The sequence below is a fragment of the Notothenia rossii genome, assembly GCF_949606895.1.
Source record: "Notothenia rossii genome assembly, chromosome: 1".
Taxonomy (NCBI): domain Eukaryota; kingdom Metazoa; phylum Chordata; class Actinopteri; order Perciformes; family Nototheniidae; genus Notothenia; species Notothenia rossii.
The window spans coordinates 73,979,872-73,996,940 of NC_136912.1; the positions used below are offsets into that span (position 1 = coordinate 73,979,872).

The 17,069-nt window shown below is 41.4% G+C and overlaps 1 protein-coding gene across 1 annotated transcript; it reads left to right on the forward strand.

Annotated features, from left to right (window-relative positions):
* Window positions 1–3,157: 3,157 nt before the first annotated feature.
* LOC307019481 (fibronectin type III domain-containing protein 7-like) lies at window positions 3,158–14,813 on the forward strand. Its single transcript, XM_079650427.1, has 12 exons — window positions 3,158–3,453; window positions 6,203–6,463; window positions 7,485–7,783; window positions 8,768–9,071; window positions 9,726–9,980; window positions 10,053–10,310; window positions 10,633–10,887; window positions 11,212–11,466; window positions 13,001–13,261; window positions 13,548–13,577; window positions 13,712–13,748; window positions 14,226–14,813. Exons 1-11 carry the CDS (start codon window positions 3,345–3,347, stop codon window positions 13,741–13,743), a joined length of 2,319 nt encoding a protein of 772 aa, XP_079506553.1. The 5' UTR covers window positions 3,158–3,344; the 3' UTR covers window positions 13,744–13,748; window positions 14,226–14,813.
* Window positions 14,814–17,069: the final 2,256 nt, after the last annotated feature.

The window sequence follows — 17,069 nt, forward strand, 5'->3', positions numbered from 1 at the left end:
AGGAGTATTAGGGCCAGAACAACTAGAGTAGAACGTTTTTTAATTTTAACAATAAAGTTTAAATGTCTGTATTCTCGATATTTTTACTTTAACATTTCCACTAAAAGTGCAAAATATATTTAAAGCTGCAGCAGATTTGTTAACCATGTCTGTATTTAAGTTAATTCTGTTTGGAAACAATGTTGGGCTCTGCAAAACGCAATTCTTTAGAAAACTAAATAGTTCCCCCCCAGTTTGAATAAGGTGCCTCGGATGTTATTGTGACTGGACCCTAAACATCTTCTTTATCATTTCCCCCCTCTATGTATCAAACTAAAACTCTTCTGTGGGACTCGCTACCTCATGTTATTTGTCTTTACTCCAAATATTTCTTCTTTTTTACATTCCTGGCAGAAATAGGTTTTCTACAATGAAAGTTCATCAACAGAATAGAGCAGGGGTCGGCAACCTTTCTGATATGAAGTGCCATTTAAAAAAAATATGTTTTCAGCGTGCCAACGATCGAGAATTACCAAGGGGGGGGGGGGGGGGGGGGCGTTGAGGAGCTTGACGCTCGTCAACTATCACCCGGAGGGCGGGGGAGCCTCGCTGCGTTGAAGCAGTGTGTGGACCTGTCAGCGCAACTTACATGATGCCGAATTTAACAAACACATTTAAATAATTGGTTTAAACGGCATAATAATAAGGACGATCGTCCGTTCTGTGATTTTCCAGAGCACACATGTTATGATATTAGGGTCATGCAGAGTGAGATGAGATCGATGTCCCTTTAAGAGAGAGAGAGAGGGGTGTGATGTATTTTGTGAAACAGAAGAACAGCTAAATAAATTCAACGGCCTCCGAAGAAGAGCTCGCCTCTCTCCAGTCATTTAAGCTAAAGTGGGTTATTGAACCTGAAGCTTGTTGCTTCTGCCCTCCTCGACTACGGTCTGGGAGCCGACAGGAAAGTTCAACACACAGATGGCCAGTCCGCCCCTTTGTAGCATATTATTTCGATGAGAGATGAGCAGATCGCCACTGGGCTTTCAACTAAATAAACAGCCACGCAAAAACTGCGGCATTTGTACAGCTCCTTATGGGTACTGCAATTAGTGAAGTGCTTTCCTCCGTGGTGAAACAATCAGCACTGCACCACGGAGGAAAGCGGCAGAAAGTCACCTGGAGTTAAAGAGAGCCGGGCTGCGTTGCGTGCATGGCTTCCTTCTGCAGGTAACGGGGAGACGCGCTCTGGCGGCGGTCTCGTTCAGGATCCGAAAATACAATTTAAATATTTTGCACACTTATTCCACTTATTCCTAGTGTGCCACTGGTTACGGTGCCGCGTGCCAATGCTGGCACGCGTGCCAGGGGTTGCCGACCCCCTGGTATAGAGTATTGGAAATGCTTTGAGGCCTTAAGGTAGAGGAAGTCCAATTCCTTTTTCAGACCCATACAGTAGAGTATCCAGGGTATGGCTGGGGTAGGCTACAGCCATACCAAGAAATATCTTAGCCCCACCATGAAAGATTATGTTAAAGTAAGCAAAAAAAAAGTCAGCCGAGTAAATTGCACAGACAGCAGCGAGATTGATTACAGTAGCCACTTGTCTGGAAATGCCGAGGACTAGAAACGGTTTTGAAAACTTTTTTTTTTTAAAACAACATATTTGCATGATATGGGTCTCTCACCCATATCATGCAAATATGTTGTGGTATCTTTACTACATCCTTGAATATAGAGTATTGTGCTACAATACAAATGTTTTTCCTTCTCTTTAAGAATTTTCGAATCCTAAATCTATCGAGTAGAATAGTTCATAAATCTAATCAATAGATTCATGATTCAAAGATTCTAAAAGTAGGGTAGACATGTGCAGTGGCGTTTCTATATGTACAAAAGTGGTGGGGCACAAAAAACTTAGATGTCTATATATAAGCTTCTGCAGTGACGTGCAGTGAGGTTGATGGCTGGTGAGGCACTGACTCTTCAGGTTTACACATATTATATTTTGACCTAAATCAAAATATAATATTATTTTCAAAAGCCTTTTTCGTCTGATGCTTCGATTAATTTTAAACAGACATTTCAACAAAAGGATACCCAAAATTTTTAATTTTATCATTTAAATATTGAATTGTTCTCTCTTATTAAGATCCCATTTTCAATCAAAATTGTGGTCTAACTCCCAGTTTCCACTGGGTCCATCTGAGCCGCGCTGCGTCGCGTCACGGCTGCGCCGCGGTTTTGGTCTCGCGCCATAACGGAACCGACTAACTCCCCTTTTTCGTATGTACAGCTCTAAACATGCCCAGACTTGTAGTGATTTTCGCCTTCTGAAAGAAAGAGTGTGTTTAGTGTTAAGAGTGCTAACGTGACGGCAATCTTGGTGTTGGTGACGTGTGCAAGACCAGAGATATAGTTCATTGAGTGTTTCACACAAATAAATGTGTCAGTTTTACGACACATTTTAATTTTTTTGACTTGCAAAATTATCCTTTAAATTGACAAGCATCATATGTGTAATTCGTGGCACAATTCAAACGGAGTCGAAAGATAATCTTTCTCTCGCCATTGACTTCAATCCATACTTTTCCTGAAATAATTAAGGTCCCCTGGAGGTCCACCAGAAGGGGAGGGACTTCACCTCTCTATTACGCTACTTCACTGTGAATGGTCAATTGCTTCAGTGGGCGGGACCAAATGCAGCTATTTATACCAGCACAGACACAGTATGTTTAGAAAAAGGTGAAACCTTGAAGAGAGAAGTATTTGAATCCAACAGAAGCTGCATAGTGTGAGGAGAGAAGTCATTTTACTTCAAGAAAATATGAAGTGGCCAGCGATTTTTGTCTTGCTGAGCATATGCTCACAGGTAAAGTAACGGACTAAAATGTGTTATAGTCATTTTGCTTATTTCATTTCAGGTTCAGAAAAACTGTTTTTAAAAAGGAGTGATACAATGTTACAGTCAAGTAGTAGGAACTTGAATGTCATATAAAACCATAACCGTTTTTATTTTATTATCTACATGTGCAGGCTGCAGCACAAGGTATGTATTTTATATTTTACCATAACTACACTGCAGATGGTAATATCATTTCCATATGAGAATGAAGGGGCACAAAATATTGATGGTAGGCTATATGTATCTGTACATGAATTAATTTCTCAGGGTGTAAAAAAGTAGGCTACTATAAAGATGCTCTCTCTCAGATATCGAAGTATCCGTGTTCTCTGCAACATCGAAGAGCGTGATTCTCAGATGGACCAGGATCTACGGAGCCAGCTCATACAAGGTCATCGCCGCCCCCCAGAACTCCCCAGGCAACCCCGTTGGTTATGCCGTGTTTGGTCCACACACAGTGATGGGCACCATCAACTCTCTGTCCCCAAACATCATGTATACATTCACAGTTGCAGCTCTGGATAATGCTCAAGAGATACTAAACATTGGAACTATCGATTCTTCCTCAGGTGAGGTAACCTTGTGATGTTAAAGCACTTAATTGAGTGTTTTATTCTTGTTTAGCTTCACCACACACACAAACGTTCTGGTGCATTTGTTTTAGTTAAGCTAGTACAGTAGGCCTACCGTTTTATTCTGTGATATTCGGGCAAACTAATTATTTCTTGTGTGTGTGTATACAAAAGTATTGGGACACTCCTTAATCATTGCATACAGGTGTTTCATTCAGTCCCATTGCCACAGGTGTATCAAATTAAGCAACTAGCCCTGCAGTCTGCCTTTACAAACATGTGAAAGACTGGGTCGTTCTAAAGCACTTTGAGCACCAGGAAAAGCGCGTTATAAAAGTAATTTTATTATTAAAGAGCTCACTGAATTTGAACGTGGTACTGTAATATGCCACCGTTGCAACAAGTCAGTTCGTGCAATGTCTTCTTTCGTAGATATTCCACGATCAACTGTAAGTGTTATTATTGCAAAGTCTAAGCGTTTAGGAACCACAGCAACTCACGTAAAGACCACGTAAAGTTAGAGCGGGGGCGCAGAGTGCTTAAAAGTCGCCAAAGCTCTACTGACTCGATAACTGCGGAGTGCTGCCACTGAAGTGCTGCCAGAGCAGTGGAAACGTGTTCTGTGAAGTGAGGAAACACGCTTCTCTATCAGGCAGTCTGATGGACGAGTCTGGATTTGGCGAATGCCAGGAAAACGTTACCGGCTGCCGGACTGCATTGTGCCAACCAGGGGCGGACCGGGGGGGAGGAAAAGTGGCCCGGGGATTAATTGACAGACAGGCCCACTTAATGCGCGATATGTATCGGCCGGCCGGCGACGAAAGTATGTTACTTAACAAAAAACCCTATGCATTTAATGTTGTTTTGGACAATTATTCATATAGTAATCACATTACCTGAGCCCTGGAGTTGCCTAGAGCAAAATAGTTACAGCATATATTTCGCAATTTTAATGTTAACAGATCATTGATGAATTAACATTTTGACCCAATTTGCCTGACTTGACGAATGGAAAAAAACATGGGCGTAGGAAGCATCCTCAATGTGGGTGAGACAATTTAACAGGGGTTGTGGGCAGGTGGTGGACCTCACCACCTCTAGGGGGGTCTGGGGCAAGCTCCCCCGGGAAGATTTTTTTTTAAATGTTGAAGTTAAATGCATCAATCTGGTCCACTTTGAGAGCAAACTTAGGGACTAAATCTATGGCAGTCAGTAGGGGCTTGGACTGTGAGCCGTAGGGTCGCCGGTTCAAGTCCCCGACCAGACCTACTTTTGGAGTGTGGACTTCTACTTGGAGAGGTCTCAGTTCACCTCCTTCCCTGCCGTGGTGCCCTTGAGCAAGGCACCGGACATCCCCCTTCCCCCCTCACTCCCATTGCTCCCCGGGCGCTGTACAATAGCTGCCCACTGCTCCTAGTACTAGACTCCTGGTACTAGGATGGGTAAAAGCAGAGAACACATTTCACTGTGTGCTGTGTGCTCTGCATGTGTGACCATTAAAAAGTGTTTCATCCCTCCCAATTCTTAGTCAACACCCATATAAAACAGAACTGTAAACAAATTTACTTTTTCTTTCAACATTTAGTTGAACAGCAAGTGGAGGCAAAAGTGACTGCACCAAAACAATAAATGTGGGCAACACGTTCGGCGCCACAGCCGCGTGACCGCTGAGGCAGACGGACTGCCTCCTTTTCACTCGCCTACGGGTACAGCCACTCCCCCTGAACCCAGGGCTCGCTACAATACTGTATACGCAAACTATACAAAAACGCCAGCTTTGGAGCTTGTTTATCCATCTGTAAGCAACTGCCAGCTAGGTCTCTCAGTCACTAACTCCTGATCGTTCACTGCGTAGTGACAGCTGCTTTGGGCCGGTATGATTTAGGCAAAATAACAAATATTTTATTTATTTATTTTTGGCCCTCCGGCCCACACACGGCACCGGCCCACCGGGGGAATCTCCCGGTATTCCCAATGGCCAGTCCACCCCTGGTGCCAACTGTAAAGTTTGAGGGATAATGCTATGGGGTGGTTTGTCTGGTGATTCTTAATGCTTCATCTTACCAAGTCATTTTGGACAATTCTATGCTTCCAACTTTGTGGAAACAGTTTGGGGAAGGCACCTCTTCTGTTCCAGCATGACTGTGCCCCAGTGCACAAAGTATGGTCTATAAAGGCCTGGTTGGATGAGTTTGGTGTGGAAGAATTTGACTGGCCCGCACAGAGCCCTGACTTGAACACCTTTGGGCTGAACTAGAATGGAGATTCTCCAAAATCTTGTTAAGCCTTTCCAGAAATTAATAGCTTCAAAGGGGGGGACCAACTTCAAATTAATGCCCAAGAATTTGGAATGGGATGTCATAAAAGCGCCTTTAGGTGGCCCAATACTTTTGTCTATATAGTGTATCTGTATACACATTACAGTCAATGTTTTTTTAAACATTTGTTATCTGAATAACTAATGTAACGTGTACATTTTAAAACACTTAAATGGTAGTTTGATGATGAACAGAGGAGCACAGAAGAGTCACTGTTAGTTCCTCATGGTTTAAATAAGCCTTTCTTTAAGCAAATAGTTTTATTTTATTACATTCAGCATTCAAATTGACGTACTGTTGCAGACACAAAATAAATAGTTTGCCCTGAAATCTGTGGGTAAAAAGATGGATTGCATTGCCAACTATCGCTGAGAAGGTGGAGGAAGGTGTAGTATCTCGTCAAACTGTATTTCTTGTGAATCTTTTAGCTCCTGAGGTGATGGATCCAATCCTGACGGTGAAGTCGAAGGACAGCAAGACTTTTATCGTGTCTTTCAGCTTGAAGACCGGTGCGACATCTTACATCATACGATTGCAGAATCCAAACCGCTTCATCAGAGAATACATCGTGTCCTCCTCCCCCGCTGAGATTGAGTCTCTCGACCCGTACACAGAGTACTCACTCAGCATCATGTCTGTGAACAGTGGAGGCCAGAGCCAGCCATCGTCCCCTGTGACTGCAAAGACAGGTACTGTTGTAGTGTTTGTGTCCATAATTCAAGATTGAGAAACAAAACCTAAGAAATGTATTCAGTGGGTAAACAATTAAACCCCAAGGGCTGGATTATAGCAATGAGTCACATATTCAGTAAGAAACAATATGTCCTGTTCTTCTCAGTCTCCATACCCTGCAGGAGTCACTTGTTCTCCTTCATTGTCTCTTAGCAGAGTATACAGTCCTGTCAGGGAATGTATACACATTATCTTCAGTTTTTGTGCAAAAAGAATCCAGGGTTTTTCTTGCCGATCAATGCCTTAGGGTCTTTCCAGTAAAGACGGTAAGTATACCGGACCCTTCTCTGTTAAACACAATGGGAGGACCTGATCCTGAGAACATGGCTGGCACCTCTCTACTCCATCCCCAGGGGACTATCTGATCCACATGAGTACAAAATAACATGCTACAGGCAGTCATCGTTTTTGTTCGCCGTTTGCCATTATTCACCTCTGATTTAATTTCCCTTCCTTGAATGTAGGTTTCTGTTTATTTCAGATTGAGAATAACTACACTATAGGTGGATTTATTTATACATCCACCATTTTTCAAAATTATAACCGAAGCTTTCCACTCACATGTTTGAAACTAAAAACAACTTTTTTACATCTAAATTAAATTCAAACATGTGAGATTGATTGCTCACTTATTCAGAAACATGAAAACTATCATTTTCATTTTTTAGTAGGTGCATAAAAGTCTGTGAAGTGGCTGATACTTGGGTGCAGCCCATATTCTGACATCACTGCTTGGATCTGTGACTGCTGACAATAGAACAAAAAATAAAAAAATGGATTCACAAAAAAGTAAGGGCTTTACTAGGACTTAACTGCTGTAAAACATGACTCAGGATGTTTATTCCCTTAAGACTTGGCTTCAAAAGCATACATCTTAAATGACTAAGTAAGCAACAATCAAAGTCAAGAGAAACATATTCACTCAAAGTACAGTCGCCCTAATCGCTTCATAATGTTAAACTTTGTCCCCCTCCACAGTGTTGCCCCCTCCTCAGCTCTCCGCCTCCTCTCCCAGCAACGACAGCATCACTGTGTCCTGGGCTCCTGTTGCCAACGCTGTCCAGTACAGCCTGTCTCTGTACAAGTTTGGCTGGAACACCACCTTCATCAAGCACAACACTTCCAGCACCAATTGGATCGTCTCCGGCCTGGATATGGGCTCAGTCTACGTCATAAAGGGTTTCGCCTGGGACCCCGAGGGCCGCCAGGGAGAGGACAGTCAGTACATCAACCAGATGACAAGTAAGCGTGCACCGAGACTCTTTTCTGTGTGTGGGAAATACCCATGATTGCTCCTACAAGTATATAGAGTCCATGTGCCTTTTTTATTTGATCATGTAAAAAATATTATACGTGTAGAGATGAGAGAAAATATTAACTAGGCTTGCAATCTTAAATAAACTTAACACAGTCACAGAACTTTTCATGTTATTGGGTAAGTATTACATTACATGTTACTTGTTGGATGCTTTTATCCAACACGACTTACATACTCAATACTGTGGGCAATCCCCACACGAGCAATTTGGGGTAAAGTGCCCAGGGGCACAACGACATTCTGACTGCAGAGGGGTTTGAACCTGATCCGAATACCAACGCTCTATCCACTGCACCACACGCCTCCTCCACACAAAAAAAGTTTTTGCTTTCCAGAAACATTTAACCTCTTCACAGTCTTGCACTTATTAGAAATATATAATAGTGGAACCTAAAACATGACCTTAAGACACAGAATATTGTGTAAAAATATATATCTTCAAATGATTATCATGGGATGTAGCCTATATAAGCTACAAAAAACATGACTCAAGTTGTTTGAAATGGTATTAAAACCCTTTGTTTCATAAAGGAAACTACTCCATACAAGAAAAGGTTCTACATTTGAACTTGGGCGACTCCTAGTAGTTCAAAAAGACACATAGGTAGCACTGGTCTTCTCTGGAGTGTCTTATTTGTCCACAAAGACTTATGCCATCACAAGAATACAAAAACTGTACAAATAGAACTAGTTATAAAGCCATGTTCAAATAACTCGATAAGTGTTGACATGTAAACAGTCATTTGATGCTGAAATAGTGGGTCTCTGTGTTGGTTTGAACTATATAAAATATTTTCAACCTCAGGCTGTGACATCTATATCTAAGAACGGCAGCCATCTGATTAATACAGTATTATTAGTAATAACATGTTCCTCACCAAACATTACTGGTAAGAGTAATTTAGAAACTATTACTCTAATTATACTTCTCTACTCCTGTTAGTGTGTTTTGTGGGCATGTTTTATTGTTTTCACAGGACCTGCTATGCCATCTATTGCCAATGTCTCCATGGTGATGAATAACGGTTTGGCCGTTATCTCCGTGTCCTGGGAACGGGATGAGGGGGTCTTTGGGTCCCTCCAGTACCATGTGATGAGCGACCAGAACCTCACCTGTAACTCCACATCCACATCCAGCTCCTGCATCCTGGCTCCAGTGGGCTGCGGAGAGGTACACATAGTCCGGGTCAGCACCTCCAACGAGGCCGGGCCCAGCGACCAATCCGGCCCCATGGTGTTCATCACCTGTGAGTATTAGACTACATTTAATTCCGATCACACTTGTGAACTATCTGTTTGTAATAGGGCACCGTAGACCTATAATGAGCAAGCCATAATAATGCAAGGAGTATTGGATTAGTCACAAGATACTGTATAAGTGTTGGTTGGTTGGAAGTTAGTTCATTACATCTTATTTAGAATCACTTTTATCCAAAGTTACTTCGATGCCATAAATGTGACTACAGGATCAATTTGAACCTCTGATCCTTACATTAATGGATTATCAAAATGGTTTAATTTGAAAGTTGACAAGAAATCTATTCGTCTTTGCATATTTATGATCTGTTTACGAGACAGCTATAAGATCATTCAATCTTCACATTCTCTTCAAACATAAAATACATAAGGCTTTTTCTTACCATCAGAAGAATTCTTAAATAGATTAAATCTAATATACAAGGAAATCAAACGGATACTTTGAACATACACTTCCCTACAAGAGTTATGATTACATTTAGTTGTTTAATAAGAAAAACATTATTATGTTATATGTAGAATTCTAACATTAACACATTAGTGCTAGTCTAGATATGGATAAAAAAATGATGGCAGCACTAGTTTGCTCTGAAACCCTCTGTCATTAAAATATGACTAAACTCTCTGCTGTCCTGTCCGGTCAGCCCCCTGCCCCCCACAGTCTCTGGCTGTTGTGGAGTCGACAGAAGGAAGCTGCACGCTGACCTGGGACACGGTGACTCACGTCGACAGCTACACAGCCTTCATCAAGAGAGGAGACGGTGCAGAGGAGAGCTGCAACACCACCAGCAGGAGCTGCACCTACAACTGCACATGTGGCCACACATACCTGATGTCTGTGATGGCCTTCAACCAGGCTGGCAGCAGTCCTGAAGGACAGGTTCTCAACGACACCACCTGTAAGTAGCCACTGAGGGGACAGATTTGAATTCATGATTTTCTGTGTATCACACCCCCTGTGTGTCTTTCAGTGCTCTGTTGTCCAGAGGGTGTATCCATCTCCGCCGTGAGCACTGACACGTTTGAGATCACGTGGACGGTCTCTCGGGGGGCAGAGCTGTACCAGACTCGAGCTGCAGACAGTTCAGAGGTCATCCTGTGTAACGACACGGCTCCGGTGTGCGCCCTCTCTGACCTCAGCTGCGACAGTTCCTACAGCGTGGTGGTGACACCCTGCAACGACATCAGCGGATGCAACCGGGCATGCAAAGCTCACACACAAATCACAGGTAGGAAACGTGTGCCCACCTGTATCCAGCAAATATCCAGTTACATTTTTAAGTTGTAAAGTTTTCCACTTTGTTTCATTTTCAGATTTCCCATTTAAATAACGCTAAAAGATCAGTTAAAAAATAGTTTTGAATGACTTCAAATGCTTGATATCTAATATTATGAACTAGACTGGTCATCAGAGAGCTACAGTATATTTTAAAACTACACATAGGCCTACAGCCAATTCATTAATTTCACATCCATTCCTCATGTACTGTATGTGGAGTAGTCTCAGAGGTTTGATTATGCTCTTAATTCCTCTTTTCCTCCACCCGTCAGCTCCATGCATGCCGATGAATCTGATGTTGACTCAGAGAAACTCCTCCTGCTTCAGTGTCAGCTGGACTCCAAACAACAGGCTTGCTATTTACACCGTGACAGCGTCGGGAGATGACGGCACACGCACCTGCAACACAGACGGAAACAGCTGCGACATCACTGACCTTCCTTGTGGCTCTAATTTTGAAGTCAGCGTCATAGCAACCAGCCCAGCAGGCTTGGGTTTACCCAGCTACTCTGAATTGTTGGAAACAGGTGAGCGGTCAAAAGTTGTGATTGAACCATTTTATTATAAAGCACAGGCAGGACTTAAAAACAACAATATAATAGCATGCTAGTGACGTGTAGCGCCACCTACAGCCTCAAGAACACCTTAAGGTTTCCTCAGCATGGAATACGAACACAGATATTTGTAATAAAAACTGATTTCTTAGTTAATATCAAGCTGTCTTTTGCTCTTTTCTGCTGTAACAAATGTAAATGTCCCCTCTGTGGGACGAATATAGGTATTCTGATTTTAATACAGATGGTAGTTTTTTTGTTCCACTTCAACACTAAATGTATCATCCTCTTCTACAGGACCGTGCTGCCCGGTGGATCAAGTGGTGGATCAGGTGACGCAGGCAATGAGCAATGTGTCATGGTCTCCCGCTAAAGGGGCGCATACATTCATCACTTCCCTAACATCAACGCGTGGCCACGCCCGCTGCCACACCATGGACTCCCACTGCCTCATGGGATGCATCACCTGTGGGACCAATTACACCATCACCATGGAGGCGATCAGCCACAGCGGGCGCCGGTCAAACTGCTCCTATGAGGGCTTCTCGTCCAGTAAGTGATTGGGTTTTCTTCCAATGAAAAGAAAATATTTTGCAACTGTAGTGTATCTACCAGAAAGCACTGACATGACACTTTTATTATAAAAAAGAAGCAATATATATACACGATTGTTTATGGTATGTATCAATGGGGGGTGCTAGTGGATCGCCGGAGCTGTTAGATTAATATTAACATGCTTATTGTAGTTGTAAGTGCACTGCCTTGCGGCCTGTAGCACCTGTTACAGGGTGGTTTAGGCTAGGTTGCAGCTCTACCCTGTGGACGTATTGTGCCTGTGATATATATCTGCCTCACGTGACTATACCTCAGTTGTATGATTACCTGCTTAATGTGAATACACGGCGTTGAGACACAGCCTGACTTGCCTTGTTTATTAATGCACCTACATCTACAAACATGGTGTCAGAAGCTCAAATAGGACCCAGCTGTGGACTGCATGCTACTGTCCGTCGCTGAAACAGAGTGCGTTTATTTGTTTTGGTGAGGTTTAGCAGTTTAAGTTAGCCTGTTAGCATTAGCGTCACGTTGGAACAATGATGATCATTGTTGATGGAGCATATGTGTGGACTGGACCTGCATTTTACAGGAAAGGAGTGAGCAGAGAGTAGAGTAGTTGTCGATTCTTGTTCTGTTTTCTCTGAATATCTGCCTCTCCCTCTCAGACATTGAGTCGCGCGCGCTACTAAAGAGACGTGTTACCATGGAAACCAAACAATGGTGTAGCTTATTAAAGTCCGAGTGGAAACAGTCGTGTGTAAATCTGATTTTGTCAGAAATGCGGGAGAAATATGACCCCGGGAGGAAACCGGGAGAGGGCAATGAAATCGGGAGTCTCCCGCGAAAATCGGGAGGGTTGACAAGTATGACCCACACCCAACCTACACTCAACCAGATGACTGGTTTCAGGGCCAGGATAACTAAGTCCACGTCTGAAAAAAATAACCAGCTCACTGGATTGCACTCGACTGTAGACCACTTGGAGTGGTAGAAAATAAGGGGCTGCAAAAGGTACTACAGATTGCATCGTCTGACACAACATATGAGCTGCCATGCAGAAAGACAGTGACAAAAAGAATCCAGCAGCTTTATGACAATGAAAAGGAAGATAAAGAGAATTTATTGGAGAAAGCCGAATGTGTTGCCCTGACTGGGGATCATTGGACCCCGGTAAGCAATTCAAAGTACCTCTGTGTGACGGCACACTTTATTGACATCTTCTCACTGTTCTCAGGTCAAATATTTATATGTAATTAAAAATGCGATTAATTTCGATTAATTAATTAAAAAATCTCTAATTAATTAGATTAATGTTTTTAATCGAGTCCCGGCACTACAAAATACACTTTAAATTCAAAGCCATTTCTTGACTGCTTTGCTCATGTGCGTCAGGATTAACATTTGACAGCTCGGTGAAATATATGTTCCAAAAATTAAAACAATTTGTAGTGCTCTCTTTGAATGGGCTGGTTATCTTTCAGACATTAAAGCCACTGCAGAAAGCTCCCTTCATGTCTCTCTCTCTCAGGTGCCTGCTGTCCATCAGGCGTCCGGCTCTATGGGATGGCCCACAGCTCTCTGCGGGTGCACTGGCGCGGTGCTGGCAGCAGCCACAGCTACGTCACAGAGCTGGTGGGCAGCAGGAACAACTACACCTGCACCGCCTCCCCCGGGGAGAGCAGCTGTGATGTTCCCAACATCCAGTGTGGGGATGTCTACACTGTGGTGGTGACTCCGCTCACACCAGAGGGCAGCAAAGTCCTCTTCTGCGCCCAGAGGATCTACTCAGGTAGGATTGTGACATCTCTCAGTTGTTTATGATGATAAATAATATAGGAATTTAGTTTGGAGCTAATGTGTCCTTTTGTTTATATTAAAAGTTAACCCTCTGTTTATGCTCTTAACGGAAAAGTTTTAGCACTAGTGATTTTATGTCTTTCTGTATTTGGGAACACAACAGCAGTAAAGACGATTCAAGCCTCAGAGGGCAACAAAGGTGGCACAGCTGAATCATGTTTAAAATGATTGACAACATTTTGACTGAATTTCAACCTTTTTTTCCCCTGCCCTCTCAGTCTCTTGCGAAGGCAGCAACCTTGGTACAGGTGAGTGTTATAATATGCAAAGATATATTTATAACTCTATTTTAAGTCCCACCGAAACCACCCAAACATTTATTTGACTTAAGAAGTAAAATTATTATTTTTCTCTAATGTCATTTCAACCTGTTGTTCTGCAGTGATATACAGAGGAAAGAGAAGCGTGGACTAGATATGGTAAGTAAAAATACGACAATTATACAGAAACTGTAGTGGAAGCTGTACATAGCAGCAACTGCTATAGTGGTTGACTAAAAACGCAAGCATAAAGTTATGTGAAGCCAGTGAGCTTGCCTCTTTGAGACCAGCTTTTAATCATCCTTTAAACTTCACAATATAATTAACAATATATGTGACAATAAAGCAAGCTAAAAGATGACCTTTTATGAAAACACCAATATTAAAGCAACGCAGGCACGACATGAAACGAGAACAGAAACAAAACTCTGATACTTGTTACAGTAAGACATAATAATTAAGTATATTATACATGTTCAGTTATAATGATGATTCTCTCTGCTGGTCACAATAAAACATTATTTTGATCAAGATCTGAAAACTTTGATTTGACACTCTGCTGTTATAAGATGTAACAATTTACTTAATGAATATACATTTCTTCAAACTGAATGTGACTGAATCTCTTCTCCACAGACGCAACACCGCAATCTTCCTTTTCCTGCTCTTCCTCCATCAGTCCCGCACCACTGCAATAAAGCCAACTCATGGATGAATAGAAGGACTTGCCTGCACTGGACAACATGCCTGTGTGTTGTCCAGTGGTGATAGTGAAATAATTTTAATAATACATTTGTATGTGTTTTTATGTCTGTATCACTGATAAAACAATACCCCTCTATTCCCTAAACAATCTTGATCAAGCACTCGAAGAGACGAGTGCATATGTTTGCTGCTCATGAGGCAACATGTGCAATGTGGACATGAAACATGTTAAAAGTACCTCTTGAACAAATCACCATATTGACAAAAAGATCAATTGGCAAAAGAGTAACAGTGCCTAAGCAGGCCTTGAAGAATATTTTGCCCCTTCATTTTCTGAATAATTGATTGGATGGTTGGCCAAAAAGTAAATAATTGTAGGTGTGCCCCCAAGTAGGAAGGCTCCTGGTGATCTGTGTCACCTCATCTGTTCTCAGGATGAATTCAACTGTTTGTGATATGTGTCTCTGTTGTTGTGAAAACCTGATTCATAGATCAGTAAATAAATTATTCCGAGCATCATTTTTGTGATGTGTGGTTTATTTTGCCCATAGATTTGTGCTTCAAAATCTTGTTTTATGCTGTTTGGTGCCAAATTGTGGCGGACCATAACTAAGTGTACCTACTCCAATACTTTGACTCCACTATAATCCAAAGGCTAATGCTTTTGACTTCCCTCCGTTTGTTTGATAACTTTTGAATATACATTTTTAACTAAAAGGTATTTATATTTAATGTCAGCTTCAGATCTATCCATCAGATTAAATTATAATACAATATATATACCGAAACGGGCCTTTGATATAATGAGGTCTTTTACTTATCTTTGTCAGTAGTGTTCACATTTACTTTCTATCTTTCTTACCTAAAAGAATAGTGAACAAAATTGTTACCCGGCCACACTTTGGACATTTTATTTTCCTGCTACAAAGAAAGTTGTCTGGCAGGAAGTGCTTTTGGCAAGTTTTCATAACTGGTGTAAATGCTCAGAAACCTTGGTGAAAATGTGTCCTAGTTGTGAAACTAAGGTAAATCAGGCACATTTGCTTCAGGGTGTTGTTCTGACCCCCTGGGCAATTTACTAACAACATTAGTCCTTATTTAATTTAATATTTATTCCTTTTATCTATTCAATCTGATATCTGATGTCAGATATCCTGTCCTTGATAAAACATCTGCTCAGTATCCCAGAGTCAAAAAGGTTTTCAGGTTATTTAAAATTAAAATATTGATATCAAATTGGAAACAAGGAATCTATATACAAGTTGACTTAACTAATTGCTTGAGCTCTATTTGACAGTTTGTAATACTGTTTACATGTCTCCTTAAGTCTGGAAGAGGTTTGAAAATGTGTTTATAATAACTGAACATATAAAATGTCTTGTTTGACAATAGCAGTATGGAGCTCTGGCAATGCAGTTACAACTTATGTGTCCATTGATTGTTTTTAAACTTGTTTATTCAAACTCATACCTTTTTTAGAAGTATTTGTATGGAGGAGTATTAGGGCCAGAACAACTAGAGTAGAACGTTTTTTAATTTTAACAATAAAGTTTCAATGTCTGTATTCTCAATATTTTTACTTTATTAACATTTCCACTAAAAGTGCAAAATATATTTAAAGCTGCAGCAACAATGTGATTTGTTTACCATGTCTGTATTTAAGTAAATTCTGTTTGGAAACAATGTTTGGCTCTGCAAAACGCAATTCTTTAGAAAACTAAATAATTCCCCCCCAGTTTGAATAAGGTGCATCGGATGTTGTGACTGGACCCTAAACATCTTTATCATTTCCCCCCTCTATGTATCAAACTAAAACTCTTCTGTGGGACTCGCTACCTCATGTTATTTGTCTTTACTCAAAATATTTCTTCTTTTTTACATTCCTGGCAGAAATAGGTTTTCTACAATGAAAGTTCATCAACAGTATAGAGTATTGGAAATGCTTTGAGGCCTTAAGGTAGAGGAAGTCCAATTCCTTTTTCAGACCCATACAGTAAGTATCCAGGGTATGGCTGGGGTAGGCTACAGCCATACCAAGAAATATCTTAGTAAATTGCACAGACAGCAGCGAGATTGATTTCAGTAGCCACTTGTCTGGAAATGCCGAAGACTAGAAACGGTTTTGAAAACTTTTTTTTAAAAAACATATTTGGATGATATGGGTCTCTCACCCATAATGCAAATATGTTGTGGTATCTTTACTACATCCTTGAATATAGAGTATCGTGCCCTACAATACAAATGTTTTTCCTTCTCTTTTAGAATTTTCGAATCATAAATCTATCGAGTAGAATAGTTCATAAATCTAATCGATCGATTCATGATTCAAAGATTATAAAAGTAGCGTAGACATGTGGATATTATCCGGCTGAAAAAACGTGCATTTATCTAACAGGTTCGTTTTCCACAGACCTTATTTAGAACTATTTTCCAAAATCCTATGGAGAAATCCCATTGCTTTTTTGTCAAGGGAACCTTATTATACATCCATGGAGGGACCATGTTCAGCTTACTTCCGGGTTTTAGGACGTGTCACTGCACCACTCGAAGTCCCGCCTTTCTATTAGTCAACTAGAAAGACTACAAATCCCGTAAGTGGTGTCATTAACGTTACACATTACACTCGTGTTACTCACCGAAACCTTAGAGGTTTCTCAATACTCAAATTTCCCCTCCTCGACTCCTCTCCTCGAGACTTGGTGCCGCCCACAGGAGATGCGAGCGGAGGACTGAGGAGGGGAACCGAGGAGAGAGGAGTGGAAGTGTGACACTTGG

Excerpts from the sequence above, each read along its gene's own strand:
- LOC307019481 (XM_079650427.1), top strand. The coding sequence starts at position 3,345 with ATGGGCACCATCAACTCTCTGTCCCCAAACATCATGTATACATTCACA. Across the intron at positions 11,467-13,000 it reads CTATGAGGGCTTCTCGTCCA|GTGCCTGCTGTCCATCAGGC; the intron begins GTAAGTGATTGG and ends TCTCTCTCTCAG. Across the intron at positions 13,578-13,711 it reads AGGCAGCAACCTTGGTACAG|TGATATACAGAGGAAAGAGA; the intron begins GTGAGTGTTATA and ends GTTGTTCTGCAG.